Source organism: Dreissena polymorpha, chromosome 16 (assembly GCF_020536995.1).
Source record: "Dreissena polymorpha isolate Duluth1 chromosome 16, UMN_Dpol_1.0, whole genome shotgun sequence".
In the NCBI taxonomy this organism is placed as follows: domain Eukaryota; kingdom Metazoa; phylum Mollusca; class Bivalvia; order Myida; family Dreissenidae; genus Dreissena; species Dreissena polymorpha.
This window is the reverse complement of record NC_068370.1, coordinates 36,160,221-36,176,220: the sequence shown is the minus strand read 5'-3', so window position 1 is coordinate 36,176,220 and position 16,000 is coordinate 36,160,221. Positions and strand designations below refer to the sequence as shown.

The following is a 16,000-nucleotide window of genomic DNA, read 5'->3' as shown; positions in this document are numbered from 1 at the left end:
AGACATTGAAACAAATGTTCTAACTTTAATTCAGAATTGCATAAAAATTGTTACTTCTAGTGTTAACAAGTTTTACAAAGCCATATAAGGCAAAATGCCCCTTCCCTGGCAATCATGTTTTTCAATAAGCCATAACCCTTTTTGCACTCGGCCTAGATATCATTAGAACAAATGTTTTGACAAAGTTTCATGAACATTGGACTAAAATGTGCTAATAGAGTGTTAACACAGTTTAACCATTGCCATATAAGGAAAAATGCCCCTCCCCTGACGGCCATGTTTCTCAACATACATGAACCTTTTTTTAACCCTGCCAAGGTATCATTAAGACATTTAATGTTCTGAATAAGTTTAATGAAAGATTGGACAATAAATGTGACTTCTAGAGTATTTACAAGGTTTTACTATAGCAATATATGGAAAACAGCCCCATCCTTTTTAGCTCACTTGAGCACAACAAGCTCATGGTGAGCATTTGTGATCACCTTTTGTCCGTTGTGTGGCGTCAACATTTGCCTTGTTAACACTCTAGAAGCCACATTTATTATCCAATCTTCATGAAATTTGGTCAGAAGATTCATCCCAATAATGTCTTGGACGAATGGTCTCAATGATATCTTGGATGAGATGGAAAATGGTTACGTTTGCTTGAAAAACATGGCTTCCAAGGGACGGGGCATTTTCCTTATATGGCTATAGTAAAACCTTGTTAACACTCGAGAGGCCACATTCATTGTCCGATCTTCATGAAACTTGGTCAGAAGATTCATCCTAATAATGTCTTGGACGAATTCGAAAATGATGCCGGTTGGTTGAAAAACATGGCCGCCAGGGGGGAGGGCATTTTTCCTTATATGGCCATAGTAAAACCTTGTTAACACTCTAGAGGCCACATTTATTTTCCGATTTTCATGAAACTTGCTCAGAAGTTTGGTCCTAATGATATCTTGGATGAGTTGAAAAATGGTAGTCTTTGCTTGAAAAACATGGCTGCCAAGGGGCGGGGCATTTTTCCTTATATGGCTATAGTAAAATCTTTTTAACACTCTAGAGGCCACATTTATTGTCTGATCTGGATCGTCATGAAACTTGCTCAGAAGATTCATCCCAATAATATCTTGGACGAATTGGAAAATTGCCAGTTGATTGAAAAACATGGCTGCCAGTGGGCCGGGCTTTTTTCCTTATATGGCTATAGTAAAGCCTTGTTAACACTCTAGAGGCCACATTTATTTTCCGATCTTCATGAAACTTGCTCAGATATTTGTCCCAATGATATGTTGAATGAGTTAAAAAATGGTAACCATTGCTTGAAAAACATGGCTGCCAAGGGGCGGGGCATTTTTCCTTATATGGCTATAGTAAAATATTGTAAACACTCTACAGATCACATTTATTGTCCTATCTTCATGAAACTTGGTCAGAAGATTCATCCTGATATCTTGGACCGGTTGAAAAATGATGCCGGTTGGTTGAAAAACATGGCTGCCAGGGGGCGGGGCATTACTGCTTATATGGCTATAATAAAACCTTGTTAACACTCTAGAGGCCACATTTATTTTCCGATCTTCATGAAACTTGGTCAGAAGATTTTTCCCAATAATATCTTGTTATCTCATGTGAGCGATTTTGGGCCTTTCAGGCCCTCTTGTTTTCTAACTCTTTCAATGAATCACAAGAACAAATGCTCTGATTGAATTTCACAAAGATTGTGACTTTTAGAGTGTTAACAATCCATACAAGGAAAAATGCCTCTCCCTCTGGCAGCAAGTTTCTCAACAGACGGAAACCCTTTTCAAACTCAGCCAAGATATAATTAGAACAAGAAATGTTCAGAATAAATTTAATGAATATTGGACAATTAATGTGGCCTCTAGAGTGTAAACAATGTTCTTGTTAGCGACGGACAACTGACAAAATGCGGTGATACAGCTCGCCATGCGCATGTTGTGATCTTGTGAGCTAAAAATTAAAATTTAATAACACATATTAGACAACTCTTATCGAAATTGAATTTAGGATTGCCTCAGTAACTCCCATCTTACTGCAATGTTACTCATAATGGTTTTGTTAAATTTGTGTGTGTTATTTATAGTGTTGGAAGTGCAATTATGTGTTTGCCCGCTTACAGAAAAGGAAAAATATAGCAGTGGCACAGTATGTCTGAGTAAAATTTCCTGCTTCAGACATAACTTTTCCATTTATTTATCCATTTTTAAATAAGTTCGTACACATTTCTTCAATTACAAGATGATGTGTTGCGCGTATCATACATCTGCCTTCGTCTAAGTCTAAGGTTATGCAATGCTGTCTAAGGTCACATTTATAATTCATGTCTCAGCTACTGGTATACCTTTTCCTTATATTTAGGGATTTATAAATAACTTTGCACAAAAGAAAACCATCAAAAGCTGACATGTCACACGTTATGACCATCTCCTTACCCTAATTGCCATGTTCACTGGTTGAGGTCAAATTTGGTCATCAAAAAACTTGAAAATTTTGGTCTCTGCCATACCTTTACCATCTAATGATGGATGAAGAAAAAAATGTCAAGAATAAAATGTATCTAAGACAACAAGTTGGTCATAAAATTTGTCCCCCTAAATAAAAAGTAGCGGTCACATTTAAGAGTTGAAAAGTCCAAGTTTGTCCAGTTAAGTTTGTTTGGGTTGAAGCTTGTCATGCTATTTAAAGATAACTAATACAAATGTCAATCATGAAAAGACAGCATTTCGTTTGTAAGAACATCTCCCTACCATAAAGGTATAGATCCCACTTTGAGGTGTAGTCAAATTTGGAAATAGAACAGTTTGAAAATTCTTGCATCAGTACACAAATTTAATGTTGCCATTTATTGCTGGATTTGAAAATAACCATGCACAGTAAAATTATCATGGCCTGCATAAATATGCGTGTTACAATTGCGACTGTTCCACAAAGACCTTTTAAAGTTCAAATTTGGATACAAAACAGCTCATTCTGACTTGTTACTTTGTCTTCTTCATCATACTTTTTTATGCCCCCCCCCCCCCCCTTCGAAGAAGAGGGGGTATATTGCTTTGCACATGTCGGTCGGTCTGTCGGTCGGTCCGTCCACCAGGTGGTTTCCGGATGATAACTCAAGAACGCTTGGACCTAGGATCATGAAACTTCATAGGTACATTGATCATGACTCGCAGATGACCCCTATTGATTTTGAGGTCACTAGGTCAAAGGTCAAGGTGACCCAAAATAGTAAAATGGTTTCTGGATGATAACTCAAGAACGCTTAGGCCTAGGATCATGAAACTTGATAGGTAGATTGATCATGACTCGCAGATGACCCCTATTGATTTTCAGGTCACCAGGTCAAGGTCACAGTGACCAGAAATAGTAAAATGGTTTCCGGATGATTACTCAAGAACGCTTAGGCCTAGGATCATGAAACTTGATAGGTAGATTGATCATGACTCGCAGATGACCCCTATTGATTTTCGGGTAACTAGGTCAAAGGTCACAGTGACCCGAAATAGTAAAATGGTTTTCGGATGATAACTCAAGAACGCTTATGCCTAGGATCATGACACTTAGTAGGTAGATTGATAATGGCTGGCAGATGACCCCTGTTGATTTTCAGGTCACTAGGTCAAAGGTCAAGGTCACCCAAAATAGTAAAATGGTTTCCCGATGATAACTCAAGAACGCTTATGCCTAGGATCATGAAACTTCATAAGTACATTGATCATGACTTGCAGATAACCCCTTTTGATTTTCAGGTCACTAGGTCAAGGTCATGGTGACCCGAAAAAGTAAAATGGTTTCCGGATGATAACTCAAGAACGTTTATGCCTAGGATCATGAAACTTGAAAGGAAGATTGATCCATGACTCGCAGTTGACCCCTATTGATTTTCAGGTCACTATATCAAATGTCAAGGTCACGGTGACCTGAAATAGTAAAATGGTTTCCGGATGATAACTCAAGAACGCTAATGGCTACGATCATAAAAACTTCATAGGTACATTGATCATGACTTGCAGATGACCCCTATTGATTTTGAGGTCACTAGGTCAGAGGTCAAGGTCATGGTGACCCGAAATAGTAAAATGGTTTCCGGATGATACCTCAAGAACGCTTATGCCTAGGGTCATGAAACTTCATAGGTACATTGATCATGACTCGAAGATGACCCCTATCGATTTTGAGGTCACTAGGTCAAAGGTCAAGTTCATGGTAACCTGAAATAGTAAAATGGTTTCCGGATGATACTGAAAAACGCTTATTCCTAGGATAATGAAACTTGATAGGTAGATTGATCATGACTCGCAGTTGACCCTTATTGATTTTCAGGTCACTAGGTCAAGGTGACCCGAAATAGTAAAATGGTTTAGGGATGATAACTCAAGAATTCTTATGGCTAGGATCATGAAACTTCATAGGTACATTGATCATGACTGGCAGATGACCCCTATTGATTTTCAGGTCACTAGGTCAAAATCATAGTGATAAAAAACATATTCACACAATGACTATCACTACAACGGAGAGCCCATATGGGGGGCATGCATGTTTTACAAACAGCCCTTGTTTTAAACTTACCATTAATGACAACTACAAGGACACCGCATTTTGTGCGTAAAACTTTTCTCCCTTCCTTGTCAGGTTTACACTAAGGGGTCAAATGTCAAATTGGCTATTAAACAACTAAGCGACGATGTAAATTGTCCATGCATTATTCATTTTAACACAACTTGCAGTAAATGATTATCATAAGGAGAGTGCCTTTCAGATGTATCACCTGTCTAGTTACCTCAATGGCAAAGGTCACTCTGAGAGGTCAGAGAAAATTGGACCATAAACTTGACATTGGAGGAGTTTTGAGACAAAAGTGGAATGTGGGGGAATCTGTGAAAAGTTTGTTGTTCATTTTGGTCTATCGTATTGTTCTCATACTAAGTTCATGGCTTCTATCACGTCAAGTCTTCAATAATTGGTGTCCATTAACTCGGGGAAGCGCTTAAAGCGGGCCATCATCTTATTTTAAGAATATTTACACTGCTAGTTCTATAAAATATGTTTAAATGAAAATTGTTTTAACAAAAACACACATTAATGTTTGATTTAACTCATGTAATGTGTTAGACCCATGTTCAGTTTACCACTGTTTTGATTTGACACTTTACATGCATATGACCATGAGGGATTTAGGGCACGTGTTTCCTTACTGAAAATGACACTTCGGTTTTGAGGTAAATGTCACTGCAGAAGACTAAGCTGATTTTTCAAATTATAGTCGAGTCAAATAAATCAAAGGATATTGAGAATGAACGCGCAAGAAAACCTTGTACTTATTCTAAAGTTAAACTTAAAGAATTGTTAAATAAATACATTGGATAGAAAAGTAGCACAATAATCGCTTTGGGGGTGCTTCGTGTAAGAAAGGTAGCGAAGTGTATAAACTGGTGTGGATATAGATTAAATCTGCAGATTGCCTCTACTATCGTAAAATTAATGACGCAATTAGGTACCAACACTTCAATTTACCACAATGAAAAAAATATCAATGCTTGAAGAGCAGAACAATTGATTAAACAACATGAACTATATTTTATTAACATTTGCAACTCTGTGAACAAACAACATCAACAACAGTTTATCAACATGTACACCATACACCTATTTGACATAACCAGAAGATGAATTTCATTGTGCATAAAAATTTATTGCAATGATAATCTACACATTTTTTAAATAATCATTTTGGATTTCTTTGTATATATATATGTATATATATAAAATATATTCACAATACTGGTTGTGTACGTAATTCCGGCCTGTATGTAAAAAATCGGCCACCTGTGTTAAATCATTTTCATGATCTTAGGATACACATTTTGCTGTTTTTTATTAAAATCAACTTGATAACCAACCCTTTTCTCAATATTTTGCAAATTAAAGAAGCATATCACTGTGAACTTTTTATATCAAAATGTCACAATTGTAGGACGATCTTTTTGTCATGTGGGAAAAGTGACAACAACTGTATTTGTATTACTTATATATAAGAAACAAATATATTTGTTAAAATTGTTGTTATTTTTTTATCTAATAAACTTAAACTAAGGTATTTTTAATTAATTGTATAAAAACATATATCAAAACATAAAAATTAGGACCTAATATATACTTTTATAATATATGAATTACCTCCCTTGATTAGAATAATAATAGGTTATTTGTTGTAAAATTAAATACAAGCGTTTACTAAAAATCGACAATGAAGTCAACTTTTTATACAAAATGTGTTTAATTTCTTAGCTATATAATTTTATTTTTGGATAAAATATTAAAAACAAATAGTTTTTAGGAATTTGCAGTTGCCAATTGACAGTGCTAGTTTAATATATTTATTAAAATAGGTAGGGGGAGTAACTGGTATATAATGTCGCATATACTTTAAGTTTCAAGTGAAAAAATTGTGTTTGTGTAAACCTACATTAATACTCCTAAAATGAGGACATTTATCTAAAGATATTGCTTTGTAATTTTACCTGCAGATTAAACTAAAAGGTGGCCGATTTTTTAGGTACAATTGCCCTATGAAAATTGATAGTTTATGTCATTAATTTCTGTTCATAAAAGTAACATACACTGATCTAATTCTATTGAAATTTTCATTCTAGATGAGTTTTGAACCCAGGATTATATATGTGAAGTTTAGTTTCAACCAGTTGCCTAAAATAAAAGATTTTGTTAAAATAGTCCCAAAAGTGGCCGGAATTACGTACACGACCAGTATACCCTTAAGGTTTTTACACTCCAGCGCTACATATAACTTATTGCTGGCAAGCACTTATGATACTGCAGATCTAGTATTAATATAAATAAAATCAATAAATATGTCCTGGGTGCAATTAGTTTGCGGGCTGCAAAATAGTCATTATTAAATTAGTACGCTGTCAGCGAAATAAAATAAGTGCGTCTCCCTTTCGTCAAATACTTTCTTTTCTATCTGTGCATTAAAAAATACAAAGAGAAAGGCCTGCATTTAATCCGTATAAAATAATAAATGCTACAGGGCTGTTTCTTAATTTCTCACCAATAATGATTGTTTAAAAAATATCAGACCAACATTATAAACATCTAAAGCCATATCTTGCTGAGACCATACTGAGACATGTGGATACATAAAATTGTGGACACGATATTTGTGTCGTACAATCAAGATAGAAATACAAATAAATAAAGTCGTACCGGTAACAATATTGATAACAATAAGCATGTTGAACAAGAAACACAGTATTTGTACCAGTTGGTATTAGTACAAGTAAGTTCAGTTCAAATAGACTAGCCTTTTCACAACATACTCACATTAACAGCCTGAATATTTGGTGTCTACATTTTGTAAGTTATTTAAAAAGTTTGCTAAGTCTTAAAAAGTAAATTTATATTCCATGTTAATGATCACTTTATTCTGCTTTTGTCCACCTTGCTTTCATTTCTCAAATTCATAACCTCAGGATTTTGGTTCTTCATTTTTTAGGTATTTAAAGAGTTAGCTAAGCTATTAAATTCATATTCTATGTTAATGATCACTTTATTCTGCTTTTGTCCACCTTGCTTTCACTTCTTTCTTCGGCTTTGTCACCGTCTGTTCCTTTAGTTTGGCACGCTCAGCCATGTATTGGGGGTCATAACCTTTCAACCACCAGGTTGTCATGTCACCTTTTCCCTGTATTGGGAAATAAAGACAGTTAAGCTGACCGATTTTTCAAAAATAAAGAAAGGAAAAAAATAAATATTTTTCCTTTTTTGGGGAAACGGGGGGGGGGGGGGGGGGTTAAGAGGGGGATATAATGTGGGGTGGGGTAATTTATTAGACGATCTTTCAAACGATCTTTCAAAAATAAAAAAAGGAAAAAAATAAATTAGGGGTGGAGGTAGGGGAGTTGAGAGGGGGGTATAATGTGGGGTGTGGTTTGATGATTTAAAAAAAAAAAAAAGGAAAAAAAAATTGGGGGTGGGGGGTGGGGCAGGGATTCTGAGTTAGGGCGTGGGGTATTGTTTGGGTGGAATCCATTGTGGTATTCAGGTAAGTGTTGTTTTATCAAAGTATTAATAAAATCTGATCATAAATAAAAAATGTATGGCAATGTAAGCAAACTGTTAAATTATCTAAGTATAATAGGGGCAATAATTCTGTCAAAATGCTTGATACAGTGGTCTGCTCTTGTTTATAGGTTGGGGTCATGTTGGTAAACAAGTATGCAAAATATGAAAGCAATATGTCAAGGGATATAGGAAATATTTGGGGTAGTTCGCAAACTATTACATAGATTTATCAATAATATGCATATTCTAAGTATAAAAGGGGCAATAATTCTGTCAAAATGCTTGATACAGTTGTCTGCTCTTGTTTATAGGTTGGGGTCATGATGGTAAACAAGTATGCAAAATATGAAAGCAATATGTCAAGGGACATTGGAAATATTTGGGGTAGTATGCAAACTTTAACATTTGCACGCTAAAGCCAACACTGACGCCGGGGTGAGTAGGATAGCTCCACTATATATATTTCATATATAATAGTCGAGCTAAAAACTAAAATATAAGGCACATTTTTGTATAAAAAACAATGGAGATAGTTTAACTTATATAAGTACCTGACTTTACTCTAGTACCATACCTTAATTGGGATTGTGCCACGTAATTCCATTATATATTGGTTGGTCTTGACCAATTCTTCATAAGTAAAGTTGCTGATGTGGATCTTGTATGCTGAAATTGAAAAAACTACCTGTGTGTCACCATTTCCTTTTTGTTTTGTAATTGAAGAATAAGTGGAGAGTGAATTAAACTTGGATGCTCTTTGTTATATTGATCAAGAAAGATGTCTATACGATAAACAAAAGAAAACAATTATTAAAATGAAATAAATTAAGAGACATGCACAAACTGATTTTTAAAGCACAATTGTCCCTTAAAGCAGTGGCACACATTAGTGCCCAGTAAATGACATGAAGTCACTATACACAAAATCTTACGATGCCAATCAAAATGTCACCCAATTTTAGGTCCATAGAGCACCCAGTGCTCCAGGTGAGATTTAGTTATCACTCAATGCCATCAATTGTTCTTCTTGCGGCTTGTCAGCTTTTGAATTTTGAATACTCTAGGGAGAACATTTTCACTAAAACATGATAAAACTTGTTCAGAAGTGTTATTTTGTAAATATCTAAGACAAGTTCAAACCAGGTTCATGAGTGTCCAAAAACTAGGTCATCAGTTCAAATATTACAACAAGAGGGTCAATCTCAATAGGTTTTCATTCCCACTGCGGGAGCATTCTTTAGATCTCCCCCATAGACATGAAGTTCTGGTTGCAGTCCCAAGAAACGGACTCCAGAGCGTTTCAAATAAGCCTTAGGCTTTCTATGCAAACAAGCTAAATTAAATAGGTTTAAACTAATAGGTTGCTCACCTGGGCCCAAAAAGAACTGAACAGTTTTTAGCAGCTTTTGTGTTCTTTATTAAATGAAACTTGTTTCATAACCTTTTTCTTACATTATTTAAGAAAGTGCAAATCAGGTTCATAGGTGTACAAAAACTAGGTCAACAGATCATATCTAACTAGAGCTTTGTCACAGACGTGACGTTTACCCCCACATGTTGCATTGACACAGAATATTTTGCATGCTGTCTTCACAAAACAAGAGCAGTTAAGTATGGCGATTTTTAAGAATTATTATGCAATTATCATTTATGGCCATTTTGACTTTTGAACTCTTGATTCATTCGCATGTCATGCCGTCCAATGACTGTGAAAAAAATCAATGTACAGTCAATTTAAAATCTTACAATGAATGACATAGTTTTGGCCCTGACAAGCACATTTATGGCCATTTTTAACTTTTTAACTCCAAGTGTGACCTTGACCTTGAAGATATGGACGTAATTCTTTTGCATGACACACTGTCAATTGATGGTAAACAAATTTACAGAGCAATCTAAAATCTCACAATGAATGACATAGTTATAGCCATGACAAGATCATTAATGGACATTTTTGACCTTTTAATTCAAAGTGTGACCTTTACCTTGGAGATATGGATGTAATTCTTTAACATGACACAGCCAATGATTGTGAACAAATGTGCCAAATGATTTTAAAATCTCACCATGAATGACATAGTTATGGCCCGGACAAGCTCATTTATGGCCATTTTTTACCTTTGAACTCAAAGTGTGACCTTGACCTTGAAGATATCGAAGTAATTCTTTTGCATGACACAGCCAATGATTTTGAACAAATGTGCATCATGATTTTAAAATTTCAACATGAATGACATAGTTATGGCCCAGACAAGATCATTTATGTCCATTTTTAACATTTGTCCTCAAAGTGTGACCTTGACGTTGCAGATATTGACGTAATTCTTGCGCATGACACACTGTCCTATGATCGTGAACAAACGTGCCACATGATTTGAAAATTTCACCATGAACAACATAGTTATGGCCTGCACAAGCTCATTTATGGCCCTTTTGGACTTTGAACTCAAAGTGTGAACTTGACCTTGGAGATATCGATGTAATTCTTTCGCATGACACACCGTCCAATAATGGTGAACAAATGTACCCAGAAATTTCAAAATCTCACAATGAATGACTGCACAAGCTCATTTATGGCCATTTTTGACCTTTGAACTCAAAGTGTGACCTTGACCTTGGATATAATTTTGGACGTAATTCTTTCGCACAACACACTGTCAATTGATGGTGAACAAAATGTGCCAAATGATATTTAAATCTCACAATGAATGGCATTGTTATGGCCCCGACAAGCCCATTTAAGGCCATTTTTGACCTGTGAACTCAAAGTGTGACCTTGACTTAGGAGATATCCACATAATTCTTGCAAATGACACACCATCCAATGATGGTGAGCAAATGTGCCAAACGATTTATATGACTCACAATAAATAACAAAGTTACAGCCCGGACAAGCTTTTGACCTTTGAATTCCAGGTATGACCTTGACCTTGGGGATATTGACGTACTTCTTTTGCATGACACACCGTCCCATGATGGTGAACAAATGTACTTAGTCATTTTAAAATCTAACGATAAATGACATTGTTATGGTCCAGACAAACTTTCAATTTGAAACGCACTTATAGACCCTGTGACCTAGTTTTTGACCCGACATGACCCATATTCAAACTTAGACCTAGACATCATCTAGATACAACTTCTGACCAAGTTAGATGAAGATCGAATGAAATTTCAAGGATAGACCGACAAAGTGACTCCTACAAAGCCCCCATTTCTAATGGTAATGGGGGTATAATAACAAGAGGGTCAAAGGCCTTGTGTTGTTCACCTATGCCAAAAAGAAACTGAGGTTCAACTGTTCTGAAGAGGCTTTTGTGACTGATGCTTGTGGACTGAAACTTGTTCAGAAAGTTTATTTTGACATTATCTAAGCAAAATTCAAATCAGGTTCATAGGTGTACAAAAACAAGGTCAACAGTTCAACTCTTATAAAAAAAGGGCCAAAGGCCTTGAGTTATTCACCTTAGCCAGAAAGGAACTGAGGTTAAACTGTTCTGAAGAGGCTTTTGTGATGTTTGTGGAAAACATGTGGCTTCTGACTTTTACCCAGAACCTTAGGAATAACAAGAGGGCAAGGATGACCCTTACGTGCACAACTGCGTTAACCAACACCATTTATTGAAGACTTGACCTGATAGAAGGTAAGGATTAAGTAAGAGAACAATGGGTTAATCCTTAATGAAAAAAAACTGTGTCTATATAGAAAAGAGGCACCCTTAATCCACTTTCGTCAAACACTCTGCTTATGTCATCCACATGCTGTTTAAGGCTAAATTTGAATTTCAACCTCTAAAGAGTTAGCTTGACCTTTGAGGTAATTAGACACACATGATACTCACTCTCCTCATGGTAGTCATTAGTGGAAAGTTTTCTTAAAATTGAATGATGAATGCAAAAGCTACAGTCTGAACAAATTGCTTTTTTAACCTTAGACGTTAACTCTCTAAGTGCGACCCTGACCTCTAAGGTAGGGGGACAGATTTTACGTAAGAAATGTCCTCATGGTTGTGAAAAATGGTAAAGGTTCATAAATAGCATGACGACCGACAATGTCACAGTCTGAATATGTTGTTTATCAGCCATAAAAGATTTTTGCAGTGTGACCTTGACCTCTGATTCAGACGGACAGATGTAACATGCAACACATTTTTTTGTGATGATTAGCATAAGTGCACAGTTATTTTCAAATCCATCAATATTTGGCAAAATCATGACAGAGAAAGGAATTTTTGTTTTATGGCCAAATTTTATTTTTTGACCTATAAGTGGTACTATGTATCCTTGATATTTAAGGTAGCGAGACAGTTTCTACATACAAAATGCTGTCTCCTTATGGTTGTCATTAGTGCTAAGGTATCTTAAAATAGCATAAAAAATGACTTAGTTTCAGTCCAAAATTAGCAGTTTTATAGCCACTTTTTGTCATTGAACTCTTGTGTAACCTTAACCTTTGAGTTAGAAGGGCTGTTGTTACAGGCAACAAGTTATCTAACGATGGTTAACTTTGAATTTTGGATATTTCAAAATCTCTAAATATATGGCAAAAATATGGTTGTGACAGAATTCAATAGCTGTTTTATGACTTTATTTGACCACTAAGTATGACTTTGACCTTTAAGGTAGGGAGAAGGCCGTTACACGCAATACCCTCTTATATTAAGGAAAATTTGTGAAGTTTTTTTAAATCCATCCATATATAATATTGAAACGATCAGGAAATTTCACAAAGAAATAGTGCAACTGCTTTATGATGCTTTCTTCAAAAGGGGAAATACAAATAATCAAACTTAAAACAGCAAAACAAACAAATGACACATGTAAGCAAACTGCAATATCATGAATCACATTGCAGTCAAATGGATGTAACAGAGTCAATCCTATAGTAAATAGCTCAATATTTATAATAGTTGTCTCTCATGTAACATAAGCTTTATCAACAACTATGAAGAGGACAATACAACGAGCGAGGCATGGTAAAGATGAGATATCACTGGGTTATGGTTAGGTTAGGGTTAGAGATAGGGGTCGGGTTAAGGTATGGGTTAAGGCTTACCCAAACCCGACCCCTAACCCTTACCCTCTAACCCCCCCATGCGCATTACAATACCATGCCTCGCTCGTTGTCGTTGTCCGCTTCCCATCAAAGTTTGTATATATTGCATCTGGCGAATTAATTTTTGATGGCATCAGATTTGACTTTGGCCTAAATCCCTTCAAAATAAACAATTTCGTCATGTTTGAGTCATTATTATGGCCTTTCGAGTGGTAATAAGGTCTTTCTACGATTCGAACCTGTGACTTTTTTTATTGATGCACAAACCAAGATTTGTCTCAACCTAGATGTCAAAATATCCAACACTAACTCAGAAGTTCATATCTCACTAAACACTTGTAACAACAATAGGAGCTACATGATTATTAACTTATCTTAACAATATTAAGATTAAATTGGATTCTGGATTAGTTAGCGCAGAAACTAGGTTACCAGATCAGACCTTAGTAAACCCACATTACTACTTGAGAAGTTATGTCTTAATTTTTATGAAACATGATCAGGATATATATCTGGTCAAGTGGGGTCAAAAACTAGATCTGCAGGTCAAGTCTACAACACTAAGTGTACCTTAATCTTAGGTGAGCGATTCAGGGTCATGGTGTCCCTCTTGTTGTAATTTATCATCCAAAAGCAAGAAATACAAAGGAAATCTAAAAGTTACCTAGTAGTCCTCCTCCTCCTCCTCCTAATCATCATAATCCCCATTACTACCACTTTTCACATCACATGCAACCATATTCAAAGAGATCCCAGCTCTTACCTTCTCCATTTGACTCCATCCTACTGGCAGTATTCACAGTGTCTCCAAACAGACAGTAGCGTGGCATCTTGAGGCCAACAACGCCAGCACATGCTTGACCTGCAAGTAAATACAGTTTTATCCTATTGCTACAAATCGATTCCGACATATAACAACCCATTGTATAACTTAAGCTTCATCTTGTTGGTGATGGTATCTAAAGCTTATTTAAACCTTTTTTTTGGTAACACTATGTATTTCTATATGATAGTTTCATACAAAATGCTGTTGACAAAAACAAACAACCTAGGGAAAACATCCAAACTCGAAACCGTTGATATACATTGATAAATAACAAACATAAACCTGGAATTATTTCTTAAACAAACAATACGTTAGCTTTTTTAAATCTGCTAATTAACAATAGTTTAGCTGCTTACTATCTGTTGTTTGAGGTTCTGATGGCCACTTAAGTTGTACGCATTAAAAAAAGAAACGCTGGCATTTTGCAATTAGCCAACTGTGTAAAGTTATATAAGCCTTACTTATAAGTACCAACATTATTTTTGTCATCCTGGAAAGTCTGTCACAACTTTTAGTACCAAATGTAGATTTTCTAATAATGTAGTATTAAATTGTGAACCAAAGTAAAGAACCTGAGTGTAGGCCGACTCTGATCTTGAGTGGCTGCTCAGGCATGTGAGGAATGACAAAACGAGTGCAGGCATCCACAATGTCAATGGCCATGTTTGCCACCTGTTGAGCGTGGACTGGCGTTTCAACAGGGATACCGGATACCACCATGTCTGCAACAGATGAGGTGAACATGACATAGTGCATGGAAATGTAGAAAATGTTCAATACTGTATATATGTTGTTGATGAGAAATATTAACAGAACAATTATTGGTTGCAGGGCTCAACATTAACCGAAAAACCAACTTCAAGTACTTAGAAAATCTACTTGCCCTGAACGTAAAGCCTCTTGCCCAAACATAAAATATCACATCAACTGTAAACCTCATATTTTTTAATAAACCAAAATGATACACCACAAAATCTGTTTTATTTGTGAACATTTAACATCAATTAAAGTCTAATTAAATACTAAATTAAATGCTCTTTGTTCTTTTTTGCACTTTTCCGGGCGGACATCTAGATTATAAAATAACTTGCCCGGACCCAACTTTTACTTGCCAGGGGCAATAGGACAACCGTTAATGTTGAGTCCTGGATAGCATCACATTTTAAACTTTCTTGTGGCATATATATGAAATCCTGATAATCCCCTATTTCAATCTTTGAAAATCAATTTGTAATAAATTCGTAAATTTAACACCTCCAAAATGCAAATAAAATGTAGAAAAACGTAATGAAACAAGACTATTGCCAAGCAATATAAGTCCCCTTCCGGTGAAACTCCACCATTTTCAGCAATATTTATAGTCTATTTGTTGCCATAACAACCAGAATTCTTTACGTAGGAACAAAATGAAATGACTTGCATAATCTCCATATTGCCATTTATCCATGTTTCAAGTTTTATGAAAGAAATATGAAAAACTTTTTAAGTTATTGCAGGATCTACTATTTTCAGCAACATGTCTAGTCTATTTGTTCGTATTTCTAGTCTTATTAGTTGCCATAGCAACCAGAATTCTTGACATAGGAACAAAATGAAATGATGTGCATAATCTCCATATTGCCATCTGTCCATTTTTCAAGTTTCAAGAACAAATATGAAGAACTTTTAAAGCTATCGCAGGATCCAGAAAAGTGTGACGGACTGACGCAGAGAGCGCAAACCATAAGTCCCCTCTGGTTTCACCCGTAGGGGACTAAAAAGAACAAGAGCGCCGCATGACGGAGCAATATACGCCCGATTCGTGTGCCATTGGAGATGATACACTGATGATTGATGTATTTGTTTTGGAAATAAGCAAAAAAAACAACAACAACTTATATAACTGATATATTCATATATATGCATTGATATCAATAAGTGTACACTTAGTCTCATTTGTTCTCTAAAACACAATATTTAAATCATAATTGTTTAGACCTACATAGGTATAGAATGGCAGTATTTCCTGTACTGATATTACTTAT

General features: G+C 35.6%; 1 protein-coding gene across 9 annotated transcripts in view; it reads right to left on the bottom strand.

Annotated features, from left to right (window-relative positions):
- LOC127861598 (speract receptor-like) overlaps positions 1-16,000 on the bottom strand; it is a 767,747-nt gene that overhangs the window by 408,369 nt on the left and 343,378 nt on the right. For 4 of the 9 annotated variants that reach the window (XM_052400228.1, XM_052400235.1, XM_052400234.1 and 1 more), the window contains 4 exons: positions 14,549-14,698; positions 13,914-14,012; positions 8,669-8,760; positions 5,570-7,714 (listed from right to left, as the gene is read on the bottom strand). In XM_052400228.1, coding sequence (XP_052256188.1) covers positions 7,580-7,714; positions 8,669-8,760; positions 13,914-14,012; positions 14,549-14,698 — 476 coding nt within the window. In that variant the 3' untranslated portion in view covers positions 5,570-7,579. Of the gene's footprint in view, positions 1-5,569; positions 7,715-8,668; positions 8,761-13,913; positions 14,013-14,548; positions 14,699-16,000 lie in introns of those variants that run through there. The other 5 variants (XR_008040289.1, XM_052400229.1, XR_008040290.1 and 2 more) reach the window with 3 other exon arrangements.